The sequence below is a fragment of the Phodopus roborovskii genome, unplaced genomic scaffold, assembly GCF_943737965.1.
Source record: "Phodopus roborovskii unplaced genomic scaffold, PHOROB, whole genome shotgun sequence".
Taxonomy (NCBI): domain Eukaryota; kingdom Metazoa; phylum Chordata; class Mammalia; order Rodentia; family Cricetidae; genus Phodopus; species Phodopus roborovskii.
This window is the reverse complement of record NW_026126515.1, coordinates 11,552,501-11,568,125: the sequence shown is the minus strand read 5'-3', so window position 1 is coordinate 11,568,125 and position 15,625 is coordinate 11,552,501. Positions and strand designations below refer to the sequence as shown.

At 41.0% G+C, this 15,625-nt stretch overlaps 1 protein-coding gene across 1 annotated transcript in view; it reads right to left on the bottom strand.

Annotated features, from left to right (window-relative positions):
- The window catches only part of Tshr (thyroid stimulating hormone receptor), a 104,703-nt gene that overhangs the window by 11,605 nt on the left and 77,473 nt on the right, over positions 1-15,625 (bottom strand). The window contains exon 8 of the mRNA XM_051196147.1: positions 8,915-8,992. Within this exon, the coding sequence (XP_051052104.1) occupies positions 8,915-8,992 (78 nt within the window). The remainder of the gene's footprint in view (positions 1-8,914; positions 8,993-15,625) is intronic.

Here is a 15,625-nt window from a genome sequence, read left to right as displayed (position 1 = left end):
AGAGAAAGAGAGAGAGAGAGAGAGAGAGAGAGAGAGAGAGAGAGAGAGAGAGAGAGAGAGAGAGCTCTACCACAGGAGATGGGAACACAGGGACTCTGAGTCACAATTTAATTAAGAAGATGGATTTCTATGTCCTTTCAGAGAGTGTGTGCCTACATGAAAGCTCACAGCTTCCTCTTTCCTTCTACTCTTGTAGAAACAGAAGTGTAAGAGAGAACTGTAATCACCCATGTTTTCATTGAACAAAGTGTGTGCACAATTCTATGAACTAAAACCTCCAGCTTGTACTTATATTTGTTGCTTATTTGTTGAAAAACGAAATAATCCAAGGTATACCAACCTCTCCCATCAGTTAGCCAGCAATCAGTATTGTCTAGTTAATTACAGCATCATGAGTAAAAGTTGTTGCAGAATATAACACACTTGATTTTTTTTACCTTTATTACAAAGTCCTATGCATCCTCAATTTTTTTAATCATAAGTAATTGAATCAATGGGATGAAGGGTGATAGAAAGGCCATAATGTTTTGAAATTGAAAGTACAAGATAAAATTTGTATGAACATTTTGTGAAATTTCTGATATGCATTCACAAAAAGTAGATTTCTTTGTCTTTAAAAATTTGAAACAGGGAAAGACATAACTGGATTGTTCTTCAGGGTCATTGACGTGGAGGGATCTTGGTTAACAAATGTTGACTAATTAATAAACTATGAATTTACATGACATTTTGACATTTAGGGCTTTTTGCCAGTGTTGTTTTCCTGGGGTTCATTCAACAAAACTTCTTAGGTTCCATTGTTTATTATTTTATCATGCTAAAAGACAAACACAAAGCCACCCTTGAATAATTAGCTGTGATAAAAAATTGTGCTCCAAGAGAGCTTATGGATTTTTGAATTATTTTCTTAGAGATGAAACATTATTCTACTAGCATTTAGCAAATATGAAAGCATTTATTCAGAATGAATCTCTAGATTCAGGACAGCGAATCCCAGGATTTTAGTGAAATTTTTTTCTTTATTTAAAATAAAAACCAAAAAGAAAACAAAAATCCCCTTTGAAGAATGATAATGGTTATATTTTTAGTTGATTAAAGAAAAACAATATTTGTTTGGCTCTGAGTACCTTCACAATAATTCTGTCGCCTCTCTCTGTCTAAAAGGCAGCCTACCAGCTGGTGTCCACGCTGCAAATGATATCTCAGTAGTTGTTAAAAGTAATGCTACCATTATAGGCTGCTGTGACTTCAAGCATTGTTTTTTTCCCCCATCCTCCATGTCAGTAGCTATTATAGTAAGAATCTCATTATTAGATTAGAGTTTGGGGGAACTCAAGCATCCTTAGTTTCTAGTACCACTCCTTTGATCTGAAGATTCCTAGGGCTGAAGCTATCTTGCCCAGGAGAAACTATATATGATGCAGGAGGTTTAACTGCCTATATTTGCTCTGCAAAGAGTTCTGTGAGCCTCTTCCAATGCCTCTGCTGTGACCATGAAGGTGGGGCTGTGTCTTAACAAACTTCAGGCACTTGAGCTGTTTCCTCAGCAACTTGGCTCCTGAGCCAGGCACTGCAATGGATCTGTTTGTCTTGGGTTTGCAAAGCTTTCACAGTCAGTAAGCAGAGAAGCCTATCAGATTATCGTCTTCTAACTTTGATTCCCTAGGAGGTTCCCCTTTCCAAGACAGCTGCGACAGGAGCTTCTCTGAGCAGCCCAGAAAGAAAGCTAGGGTCCACCCGATGTGGCCTTCAGAGATAGATCCCACTCTCCTTTAGAAGAAGCTGGGAGATCCAGAGGAGCTAGAACCAAGTACCCAGGACTAATAAAACCAGGGTTAGAGGCAAAGAAAAGAAGGCATATAGGTGAGTTGAAGAGGGCCACGCCCTGTAAAAGGTTCTTTGGCTACTGCTAAAGTCCTCAGGGCCACCCTACAGTGCCCTTTTTCCTCTTTTAAATGCTGTGTTTTGAACCTAGCTTTTATTGACTTTGTAGTATGCCCTTGCCCTTCCTCATCTAACTCCACCCCCACGCCATATGAAGCCCACCTCCTTTACCTCCTTCATTAAGGTCTTTGCTAAATCACACTAACAACAGCTAGTATCTTGGTTTTCCAAATCCCTTCTCTCTCTCTCTCTCTCTCTCTCTCTCTCTCTCTCTCTCTCTCTCTCTCCATTTTTCTCTGTTTCTCTTTTGGTTTTCTGAGACAGGGTTTTTCTGTATAACTTTTGGAGCCTGTCCTGGAACTTGCTCTGTAGACCAGGCTGGCCTTGAACTCACAGAGATCCACCTGCCTCTGCTTCCCTAGTGCTGGGATTAAAGGCATGTGCCACCACCAGCCTGGTCCTAAATATCTCTTTATGGCTCTTCCTACATTAAATTTATGTCATAGTCACTTATTTACATTTCTCTTACATTTTATTTTAATCTGTGTAAGAGTTTCATCTCTTCATTCAACAAAATCCCCAAGACAAAAGTGAGTGAATGAACATCTACCTCCGCCTAGTTTTAGATAAGCCAGCTGTTCTCAGGAATGGAAGACAACAGGTTACAAACTAGTGATGGCAGAGGGAGTATGGTTAGAACCAAAACTGACTTCTTTTAGGACCAAATGTTACTCAGAATCACAAGTCAATAAAAGGAAACAGAGGCCCTGGTAGAAAAATGGAAACAAGATTTGAAAAGACACTTTTCAAAAGAAAATATACAAATGCTAGTAAGTACATTAAAAGATGATCAGAGTCGTTAATATCAGGGAAACACAAACTGAGACCACAATAAGATACCATTTATACGCACTGTAATGACTATACTCAAATAAATGGACAGTATACCCGAAATCCTAACACTTGGGAGCTGGCAGCAGGAGCTTGAGTTTGAGGCCAGCCCAAGCTACTCAGTGAAACTGTCTCAAAAAACTAAGGGCTTGGGATATAGCTCAGTGGTAGAATGTTTGTGTAGTGTATGTAAGCTCTGGTTCAGTCTCCATCAGTACACACACACACATACGCAAACACATGATAGTATACAATGACAAAAAATGTTGGCTGGGATGAGGCTCTCATATATTATTGATGGGGAATAGAAAATGAGACAGACAACCAGGGCTGGAGATATGGCTCTGCAATTAAGAGCACTGGCTGTTCTTTCAGAGGACCTGGGTTCAATTCCCACATGGCAGCTCACAACTGTCTGTATGAGGGATCTGGAACCCTCACACAGAAAAACCTGCAGGCAAAGCAAGCAATGCACATAAAAATAAATAAATCTTAAAAAAAAAGAAAATTAGACAACTGTTTTAGAAACGAGTTTGCCAGTATGTACCATAAAATTAAACCTACATCTATCCCTTGGCCTGGCAATTTTGCTCCTAGATTTTTATGCTAGAAAATTCAAAATGTCCATGGTTGTTTATAAGAGAGAATGTACTAGGTGTTGAAAAATGTTCCCAGGCTTAACCAGAGTAGAGTAATTAAACTGTACAATCAAAAATGGTTTGTTGTTGCATATAATTATACCTCAATAAAAAAGAATTTTTATGAAAGGATCCACCAAGAAAATTGTGCACTTGACACACCTGAGGGTTTCAGGCATTCTGGAAAGAACTTCACAAAATTTCTGCTAAGACTGTAACCCTGGGATGGACATAAGGAGCCAAAGAAAACAAAAACTTACTCTATGTAAACCAAGAAAGTTGGCAGTACCATGCCTGGGGTTTTTCAAACGATTAACTTGAAAAACAGCAGACAGCAACAAATGCTTATTTATGTTGATAAACGTAATACAAATTCAAGGATATCAACACAAAGATTGTCTCTTCTTAAGAGGCACTCATAATAGCAGGTGGGACCATGATGGTAATTATCATGAGCATGCTAAATGCTGTTAAGGCGAGTTATGTAACTTCAAATCTGGAGAGCCCCAATGGCTATGGAAAGCTTTGCATTTCACCGTGTTGTTTTCTTCCCTATTATAAACACAAAGAGCTTCTCTTTCAATACAAAGTGGGAAGGAAACAAGGCTTTCAAAAAATAGAAAGTGTAAAAATGGAAAGGGAGATTGACTGTCTCTGTGACAAAATCAGTCAATAAAAATGTTATTAAATTCCCAACCTAAATTAAAAGGCCTTCGAAAAAGAAAATAGCAAGGACTGCAGAATAGATGGTATCTCAGATTTGCGTCTGATAGAAATCAGATTCTTCTTGGAGAAGTGACCCTGAAAAAAAAAAAGGCAATGTGTAGGCAGGTTTAATGATTTTTGTTGACTGTGGGGATGGCTACTCTTTTACCAAGACACTTCATGAAGCAGAAAAATACACAACACACAATTCCCTTTTCTTTAGGTGGCACTTTGAAGTTTTCAAGTTTGGCATGTACACCAAACAGGGGCCACTGCGTCACAGCTATTTGACACTCCAATGTATCTGATAGTCATTGGCTATTGGCTAGTTTCTGTTTTGGTGAGGGCATTATAAAACTGTGAAGCAGTCTTTCCCCGTGGTAAAAGGACCTTTAAGTCTAATTAGGGGTAGATTGTGCGAAAGAAAGTGAAGGTTTTGATGCAGGTTTAAAGAGACATCCCAGGTCATGCATACACAATTGTAAGAGAATGTCTGCGCTTGGTGTTTGAGAATGATAGTGTTCATTTCTTGTTTTTGCTCTTACCGAACCTTCCAGTGCTGACACTTCTTCATTCACTTTCTTCTAACATTTTATTTGATTCAATAAAAATTTCTGTTAATTGAATGCATGGTATTTGTTAGGTCTCAAACCCAGGAAAGTCTCACTTGGTACCTTTGGCTTCTGCCAGCTTGCCTCACCCTCTGCCTCCTACCCCAAATCTCTCCTTCCCAGGGGGTGGGCTTCTGCTTCCTGACTTCAGCCTGATAGCTAAATAACTCAGCTATTTTGACTACTCTGCTGTCTTGGCCCAGGCCACCTCTCTTGGTTGGTGGCTCCTCTCTAGTGCTTCCTCCCTGTCTCTCCTCTCGTGGTCTGGTTTAGTCTGCTGACCATGTTCAGCCTGGACTCTTCCCTCTGCCTGCTTTCTCCCTTATATCTGCTTTGTAGTTAGTCTTTCTCTGTCCCACTTGCCAACTCCCAAATCACAACATAAAAATGTATTATTAATCATGAAAGTTTCTAACTAGCTCTCCTAACTTAAATTAACCCATGTCTGTCAATCTACTTTTTGTCTCGTGACTTTATTACCTTTACTCTGTGTTGCCCAGGTTGCTTCCTCTCCATTTGGCTGGTCTCTACACATCTCCACCCTTCTTCCCAGCATCTTCTTTGTTCCCCCAGTCCTGACTAGCTATTGGCCGTTCAGCTTTTTAGTAAACAAGTCTGAGTGATAAATCTTCACAGTGTATAAAAAGTTGATTCCACAATACTTCTCCTTTTACTCCATATTTTCATTCAGTACTATTTCTTTAAAACTTGTTTAATAATTATTTATTTTGTTTGTGTGGGTGTTTTGGCTGCATGTATGCATGAGGGTACCATATGTGTGCCAGGTACCCTCAGAAGTTATAACTCCCCTGGAAGTGGAGTTATAAATTGTCTTGAACCACCACCAGATAGATGGGTGCTTGGTAATTGAACTTAGGTCCTAACAACAGGTGCTCTTAACTGCTGAGTTATCTCTCTACCCCTCATTTATTTTTTATTTATGTATGTATTTATGTGGGTATGTATTTGTGTAAGTACAGTTTACGTGGATGCATGTGTGTTTATCTATGTGTGGTGTATATGAGTGCATGTAGATCTGTATTCCAAGAGACTAGAGGATGGCTTCAGGTGTCTTCTCTTTCACTCTCTGCCTTGTTCTTTTGAGGCAGGGTCTCTCCCAGAATCTGGAGCTTACAGGTTTGTTGGTTTGTTTTCATCTAGACTGAAAACTGGTAAGGTGCAGTGACCCTCTTAGCCTTACCTCCTTCAATGTTGCTTTACAGGCCTGCATGGAATCACACTTGGCTGGTTATTGTTAGGTCTCAAGCTCCAAAGGGCAGCCCAGACCTCTAGAAATGGAGGTCTCGGCTCAGACCACATTGACCTACAGGATTGCTGGGGGATACTCTCAGTGTTCCTCAGGAACCTGTGAAATGGGTTTCTGTCTGCCAGGAAGAGCCACTTCCCTATATCTCCTTCCTCTGATAGATGGGCATCTTGGTCCCCATTGACACATACTAAAGCCAATGCCAATGTCCAAACTCCTCCCGTCTTACTCACTTGTACTTGTTACACACCTTAAAGCCTCTGCTGGCCTCCTGACCTTCTCATCTCTCCCTCTCCTTCTCCACTAAACTATCTCTTCTAGATTATAGCTCACGTCCTGCTCTCTTTAAAATAGCGTTCCCCCTCGCTCCCCCATTCTCTCTCTTGCTGTTCTCTGCTGTTCTTACTTCTCTCACAGACAGCCTTGGCCCTGTCCATTCTGCTTCTTTTCCTCTCTGCTCTGGACTCTTGCAGATGCCTCTGAACGTCCTCTCTCTCACAGCTACAATAAAAACCTTCCCATCAAATCATGGAGCGGGCATCTTGGTGATTCCTTTTCTGTGTCGTTGCTTATAGTAGTTATACGGGGGTTGTGGTCTGACGCCTGGTTCCCATGCTTGCGCAGCAAGCATTCCTAACTCCAGAAATATCTCTCCAGTGCTCCCTTTCCTGAGAAGAAAATGAAAACGCTGGAAACTTGGTGGCCTGAACATCAGATTTCTCTCTAATCTCCATCTCCAAGTCAATCAATCATTTTCAACTTTGGCTGTTTCCTTCCATAACTGTCGACATTTCTCCATGAAATGTTTTAGAATTCATTGGCTGGCTTTCGTCTATAGAACATGAATGTAGCACTTTTTCCTTAACCTTTACCCCTACCCCTCCCCCTCCTCATATGCCATATCTATCATCAAAGCCATATCTAGGATTTGGGCTATTACTCTGTGGTTTAAAATTTCATTGTTCTCCAACTATAGCTTTTTGTTTTGTAATGAGCTGTTTCTGTCTTCATCTCTTTCTTATTTGCATATCTTGGTTTAAATGGACCTCTTTCTAATTCCCTGTGTGCTCCAAAGTTCTATGAAACACCTCCCAAACTAAACCAGCACGGTTCCTCATTTTTTTTTTTTTTTTATTAAGCCAATTCCAAGACAAGGTCATACATGAATATAATGCATCCTATTTATTCTCCTTTATTCCCTCCCATCCATCCCAACCTCCTCTCCTATTGATTTTGTGACATGCTGTCCTTTACCAGGGTTGTCTACATGGTCATGTAGTATCTACATGGTCTCCAGTGGAGATACCCACTGGAATATACTGTGCTCACTGGTGCCCAGAAAGCTGAAGTAAGTAATTCCCTGTCCTTTGGAATCTACCCCTAACCTGTTTTTAGCTGTGAGGGCTGAGCCCCTGAGCCCCTCCCTGGCCGCTGATGGGTCACTGTGGTGCAGATTCAGCATAGTCAGCCATAACTGGTATGAATTCATGATTATAACTGTTGTCTCTTGCACATTCTCCCATCGATACTTCACTGTGAGTTAGGAGAAACTCCCTTAGAGTCCAGCAGATTTTAAGAAAATTGGACCACCAACCTGCTTAACGGGCAGGGTGCATTCACTCCCAAGGTGAAATAAAATTATTGGAGGTGAAAGAGTGGAGGTTTCAGGTGCTCAGGACTGCCAATCATCCACTCTCCTCTTGGGACATGACTATTGTCTACCAGTTTTCATGGTCATCTGTATATGTGTTAATATATTTATTTTAATTTTTTTCTGTTTTGTACATTTTTCTCTATTTTAAAATTTTTTCTATTTTCTAATGAATTGTCTGGTGGATCTTTAGTGGCAGAAGCTATAACCCAAGATAACAGCTTTCTCTTGTCTTGAATGTTGGTGTGGTGGTCTGAATGAGAATGGGCCCTCTAGGTTGTGGAATATTAGCTTAAGATGGTTATATTTGTTTATGTTGTTTTTGTTGTAGAATATTTGTTTAATGATGCAAAGATGTGTTGCATTCTTTTATGTTGCATTTGTTTAACTCTGGAAAGTGTTGTTACTTTGTCTGTTTAAAACACCTGAGTGGTCTAATAAAGAGCTGAGCAGCCAATAGGTAGATAGAGAGGGGTAGGCAGGGCTGGCAGGTAGAGAATAAATAGGAGGAGAAATCTAGGCTCAAGAGAGGAGTGAAAAAAGGAAGAGGAGAAAGAGAGGAGGGCTCCAGGGTCCAGTCACCCAGTCACACAGCCAGCCATGGAGTAAGACGGGAGAAAGATATACAGAATCAAGAAAGGTAAAAAGCCTTGAGGCAAAATGTAGTTAAAGAGAAACAGAATAATTTAAGTTAGAAAAGCTAACCAGAAACAAACCAAGCTAAGGCTGGGTACTCATAAGTAAGAATAAGTTACCATGTACTTATTTGGGAGCTGGGTGGAAGGCCCCCAAAGAGCAAAGGTTTAAAAAACAACAAAACCCAACTACACCTATAGACACCCACAGGCTCACAGGGAGTGGCACTATTAGGGTGTGGCCTTGCCAGAGGGCTTGTCACTGGGGGGGTTGGGTTTTCAGGGTTTCAGATGCTTAAGCCTGGCCCAGTTTCTTTCTCTCTCTCCTCCCCTCTCTCTCCCTGCTGCTCTCAGATACAGATATAGAACTCTTCAACACCATGTCTGCCTGTATTCCACCATGCTTACCTCTATAATGATAATGGACTCAAACTCTGAACTGTAAGCCAGCTTCCAATAAAATGTTTTCCTTTATAATAGTTCTTGTGGTCATAGTGTCTCTTCACAGCAATAGAAATCCTAACTAAGACAGTTTGCATCTCCTCTCTTCATACCTCTTTCATTCCAGAAAAAGTAAAAGAGAAAAATAATTAAAAAAAAAACCCTGCTAGCCATTCATTTGTCTTACTCACAGCAAGGTTGGTCCACTGTACACTCCTCCAAAGGCATCTTTGTCAATAGCTGTCAGGAATTTATTCTTGTTTAGGTAACTAGACAGAATGAGAGAGAGAGAGAGAGAGAGAGAGAGAGAGAGAGAGAGAGAGAGGGAGGGAGGGAGGAAAGGAGAGAGAGAATATAAATTAGATAAATAAGCCATCACATAACATTAGAATAAATACCACAATAAAGTCTAACCACGGTCACATTAATTTCAGATACTTGGCATTCTTCTGACTTAAGCACCATTCTATGTGTCAGGAATACAAAGTTTCATTGTGGCAGGAATCTTAGAAAAATTATGTTTAGAGGTGAGTTTACATATTTATATTTTATCAAAGTTACCCAAATTTCCTATTTCCGGTAATCATCTTTTTCTACTTTGACTCAAATTTTGCTTTTCAAAATTGGCCATTACTCCTGTATACGTTGAAGCTAGAATTTATCTAAGAGTTGGGATGGAGATGATAGGGGTTTAGGGGTGGGGGGTGGAGGGGGTGGTAGAGGTGGCCAGAGACCCAGTTCTTTTCTTTGATCAGAGTTTCCAGATATAGCAAATTAAAATACATGGTGTCAGTTTAATTCAAATTATAGATAAGCACTGAATAAGCACTTTTTTTCCTTTTTTAAATTTAATTTATTATTTTACATGTTGATCCCCGTCCCCCCTCCCTCCCTCTCTCCCTTTTACCCTCTCTGCCCTCTCACATGCACCGGAACCACCCTCCCCTCCCATCCCGCCACCACAATTCCATATGTAGGGGAATGCCATCCAGTTGGGGTCATGCAGATCTGACAGATCATGTGAAGTAGGGACTAGGGCTTCTCTCCTGTCTCTAGATTAAGGCAGTTATCCCTCCATGGGGGATGTGTTCGCAAGGTCCTTTTGTGCACCAGGGATACATCCTGGCTCCACTGTCTGAGGTCCCTTAGACTGCTCAGACCTTCTGGCTGAGACTCATATTCAGGGGGGTCTGAGTCAGTCCCATGCTTGATTCCCAGCTATCATTCTGGGGCCGTTAGCTCCTCCTTGTTCAGGTCAGCTGTCTCTGTGTGTTTCTGCAGCCTGGTCTTGTCCTCTCCATCTGCATCTGGGTTCTAGTTCGACTCAGTGTTTATGCATGGGTGTTTGCTCCTGTTTCCAACAAGTATTAGATGAGTGCTCCATGGATAAGTTAGTTGTTGATCTCACTATCCGGGAAGGGCATTTATGGTAGCCTTTCCACGGATGCTCAAATTGTTAGTTGGCGGCAGTTTTGTAGTTCTCTAGACCTTCCTTTGTGTTCAATTTTATCTTCAAACCAATATTGGTTCCCTCTTTTATGTTCTCTCTCTCTCTCTCTCTCTCTCTCTCTCTCTCTCTCTCTCTCTCTCTCTCTCTCTCCTGTCTTTTATTCCTAACAGGGCTCAATCTTCCTAGTCACACATGTTTTGCTTTCCTCCCCTCGCTTTTTTCTACTTCTCTCTCCATTCGCTGCCCCCCCCCACTTCCCCTGTGCTCTGGGGGGGGGGACTTGTCCCTTACCAGTTCTGTGAGGGACTTTATATTAATCTCTTAGAATACACCTTGTATCCTAGTTCCTCTGGTGGTGTGAATTACAGGCTGGTGATCCTTTGCTGTAGGTGTAAAATCCATATATGAATGAGTACATACTATGTTCCTCTTTTTGTGACTGGGTTACCTCATTCAGGATGGTTTCTTCAAGTGCCATCCACTTGCCTGCGAATTTCAAGATACCATTATTTTTTTCTGCAGAGTAGTATTCCATTGTGTAGATGTGCCACATCTTCATTATCCATTGTTCAATTGAGGGGCATCTAGGTTGCTTCCAGGTTCTTGCTATTACAAATAGTGCTGCTATGAACATAGTTGAACAGGTGGCTTTGTTGCATGGATGTGGATCATTTGGGTATATGCCTAAGAGGGTGATTGCCGGGTCCTGTGGTAAACTAATTCCCATTTTCCTGAGGAACCGCCATACTGATCTCCAAAATGGCTGTACGAGTTTGCACTCCCACCAGCAGTGGAGGAGTGTTCCCCTTTCTCCCCATCCTCTCCAGCATGAATTATCATTGGTGTTTCTAATTTTAGCCATTCTAGCAGGAGTAAGATGGTATCTCAAAGTTGTTTTGATTTGCATTTCCCTGATAGCTAAGGATGTGGAGCATTTTCTTAAATGTCTTTCAGCCTTTTTGATTTCCTCTATTAAGAATTCTTTCTTCAGTTCTGTACCCCATTTTTTAATAGGATTATTTGACTAGTTTCTTGAGTTCTTTGTGTATTTTGGAGATCAGCCCTTTGTCGGATATAGGATTGGTGAAAATCTTTTCCCAGTCAGTGGGCTGCCGTTTGGTCTTGTCCACTGTGTCCTTTGCCTTATAGAATCTTCTAAGTTTGAAGAGGTCCCATTTATTAATTGTTGCTCTCGGTGTCTGTGCTACTAGATTTATATTCATGAAGCTGTCTCCTACACCAATTTGTTCAAGGGTACCTCCCACTTTCTCTTCTAAGAGGTTCAGTGTGGCTGGATTGATGTTGAGGTCTTTGATCCATTTGGACTTGAGGCACTGAATAATTTTCAACCGTAAATACTTCCCATAAAATTTATCTATTGCTTATCTGAAATTCAAATGCATTTTATCCAACAACATCAGTTTTGGCATAGGGATGCTTGGGTAAATAAGATTACATACAGCATGTACCTTTTGTGCAAAGGGATGGTTATATTGATCTTCCCCTTTTTACAACACATTGGCCATTTGAAAAGATAATTTTCCTTAGGCAATCCAAGTCACAAAGTGCTTTTGAAATAAAATTTTACTCAAATGACAAAAGCACCCAAAGATTTTGAAATTGGCCCCCCATAGCTTTTTTAGAAAGTAAATTTCATCTAAAAATGAAATAAAAGTATATCTGTCTTTGTCATAAATGACCCCAATTTACACATTTACATGAACTGGAAGCATAGTGTAGGCAGTTTACACTAGTGAGTGACCATGGTTTGATGCAAAATAAAATATGGTGGGGGATGTTGGGAGGTCTGCTTAATTATAGATAATGCTTCATGCAATTGGATCAATGAGCTTTTCTCTACAAGATGGCAAGTGCCTAAGGATGATTGATGGCTAATTACAGTAGAGAAATTGAAGACTTTTCATCAGAATTCCTTCTCCAGAGTGTTCATAAAAAAGCCCCCCTCCCCTAGTTACTTGGATCCAGGTGTGTCTTTACTGTGTGGGTGAGAACAGAACAATCAACCACCAAGTGCTCAAGAGTTTTATCTCCCTCCTGGTTCTGGCCATGCTAAGGTAGTAAACAAACAAGTACTAGCAGTGAGTTGAATTCTTCCACATTTGAATAATACAGTTTAGAGTCCTTTGATTATTTTTTTTAAAGTAGAGCTCAAGGAGTGTTCATCTAAAAAGCACGGCTTTGCCCTATACTCTCTACTTCCTCCTGGTATTATCAGTCCCCAGTAACCCAACTAATCTTCTTAAAAGTTTTACTGTTTCCCACGAACACCAAGCTGAGAACACCAAGACTTTAAATCATAGGCCTGGGGCCTGGGTTGGGGGGCATTCCAGATAATATCTAGAGCGGAGGGTGTTATTAAGTCCTACATAGAAAAGACCCGTCTTCTATATTTTACCTGAGTAAGATTGCAAAGCATCAGTACATGTTCCCAGATGGGCTAATGCTAAATAAGGTTTGAGTCACAGAACTCTCATGTTCACACACTGATCCTGTCATAAACCCATTATGTTTATGAAGATCTTTTGTTTGGTAGTAGCTGGAGTGAGTACAACCCACCTTGGGAAAACATCAAGAGAGAAGCTCTTGATGAGCTCATCATAACGACTATGATATGCATAGCGGTCATACCGCAGGCTTGCGACGCTTTCTGTATTCTCGAGCCAGTGTAGCTATGGGTCGCATGCTGTTCCCAGGCTGCCCCAAATCAAGTAAGCTCCACTGAGCTCCTCTCTTCCCTCCTCTTCATTTCCAATGATTGAGAGCAAAAAATGGCCTTGCTCTAATCAACAGATATTATTGTCAAACTAAATTATCACTTGTCCAATTTTGTAGTGTTTTCATCTGATACTTAATACATCCCTGAGGACAAGGGGACTGGTCGATGAGCAGTGCGCTTTACCAGAAATGTTGCAGAAGGCTTCAAACTGGGGAAGGCAGCCAGAGTCCAGAATGGGAGAAAGAATGTAGCAAGAGGTACAGCCAATGTGAGTGGAGACGAGCCAGCCGGACAGAGGCCCCATTCTCAAGACAGTATGGTTATTTGGCTGCTTAACCTCTGAAGATGATAAGATGCTTAAAAAATGAGCGTGCCTCTCTTCCCTGTGTAGTCTGTTGGAATTTTGAGCCAGGTTCTCCCTATAAAGTCCAGGCTGACCTTGGGCTCATGGAGCCCCTTATTCCCATATCTCAAGAGTTTCTGGCAGTTTTCGGGGCTGCCTCTTTTAGCTCTGAAGCATGGGTTCTGATTTCTCCTTCCAGCTTCCATGAGAAGTGAGGAATTACAGATCCAGAGACTTTAACATTTAGGAAGGAAGTTCTTCCATTACCCTCATTTGCCACATGCCATTGTCTAGGAATGTCAGTCCCCTCAAACTGGTTCCTTGCTCACAGCTTATCCCAAGTCTGTGCTGTATACACTGACTTGGATAAAGCGGCCACAAATCTTGGTAAGCCAGTTGGGAACATATTTCAGACAATGACTATTTTGTGCTCGGATTGATAATAATAGAAGATGAAATCAAAGAAGGTTCAAAAGTTTAGGGGGACTTTTCAGAAGGGACAGAAGGAGAGATGTCCTAAAAGTGAGGATTGCTAATGTAATCCTGGGAAGGGCTTCTAGAAAAGCCTTAGTAGTTCCCTCCAAAGTAAAACAGATGTTGTAGACTCTGCCTGGGTAATGGGTAATGGCACTTTGTTTTTTATTATTTATTTATTTATTTATTTATTTATTTTGGCTTGGATTCTGCCTCTTTGAAGAACCTGGTAAAGAAAGTGAACTTCCTAGAAAATAGTTGTCAAATTTTCCATATTTTAATACTTGAGAATCTCTACTTTGAACAGTGAGGTCAGGAAAATGAAGATAGTGATGAGCTGGGGGAAAAAGTATCTAATTGACAGCCTCGGTATTGTGGTGTGTGTGTGTGTGTGTGTGTGTGTGTGTGTGTGTGTGTGTGTGTGTGTGTGTTTAGTTTAGTTTCTTGGACTCACTTTTTTTTTTTTCAAGATGATATTTCTCTGTAGCCGTCCTGGAACTCACTATGTAGACCAGGCTGGCCTCAAACTCACAGAGATCTACCTGCCTCTGCTGGCATTAAAGGTGTGTGCCACCATCACCTGGCTTGAACTCACTTTTTAAAAACTTTTTTGAGATGTATTTTTACTTTATGTGTTTCTTAATGTTTTTACTGCATGTGTGTCTGTGTACCATGTATGTATAGTGCCTGCAGAGGTCAAAAGAGGGGTTCAGATCTCCTCTGGATCTGGCATTGTAGACAGTTATGAACTTTTATTTAGATGTTGGGAAGTAAACCTGAGTTCAATTAAGAGCAGTTGGTACTCTTAAGCACTAAAGCATGTTTCCAGCCCCTGGATTCAATCTTGACACACAGCAGCCATTCAGCAAAGACTTGTTTGACAAGAAATGAAAGCCCTGTTTCTCGGTAACTCACAGTCAGGACAGGTTCTATTCATCGACAGAACTCACAGATAAGACAAGGACAGGTTCTATTCAGTGACAGAAGTGGTCAGTGTCAAAGAGAGGAGTATAATGTACTGAGTAAATTCGCTGTTGCTCCTGGACTTTGTTCTCTGAGGAATTGGAGTATCCATTTCAGTTCCAAGATAGGATTTCAACTCGTTCCTGCATAATTGGTGCCTGGTTATTTTGTGCCATTCACATGGGAGCGATTCTGTGGGGAACCATTTTTTTTCACATGGCTCTTATTTAAAAAAAAAAATGATAGGGACCCACAGCCTAGCTCTTACATTAGTCTAAGTCGAAGCTGGATTGCTCTGTGGAAATCTTGTTGGTTGCAGAGATTGAGACACTTGTTTATCGACAGTAACAGGTGTGAAAGTGTTCAAGACTGTAGGAGGCAGAGGGGACAGCCAACCCTGGAGCATATCCTCCAAGCTGTTCAAATACTTACCCTGTGAGAAATAGCAGCTTCCTTAATCCTATAATCTTCTCTACCTTCGTCATCTTTTCCCAGTGACTCCAAGCTGTGTTGAATTACTTCTAATCAGCTTGTGTGTGATGCTAATTAGCACACTGTTTGTGTTGACTTCTCTGCTCATAATTACTGTCTTGGTAAATCTTGAACATGTCCAAGCTGTATTTGTTTTTGGTCCGAATGTTTACAGCTAGATAGAAAGCGAATAACTAGGATCCAACGACAGAGAGTTCATCTCAGAGAATCAGACACTGTGTGGACACAACTCAGTTCTAGAAGACTAGATAAAGAGATAATAGAGAGGTCCAGAGAAAGAACATGGGACTTAACTCATGACTGAGAGCAGTTCAACTTCTCTTGAGCAAGGACACTCATATTCAACGATCTGTCATCTGAGTGATGACAATGTGCTTGGCTCTTGGTGAAACCACTGGGTGATGAGCTTTCACCCACTTGCCATGATTTTCACAAACTTCTAG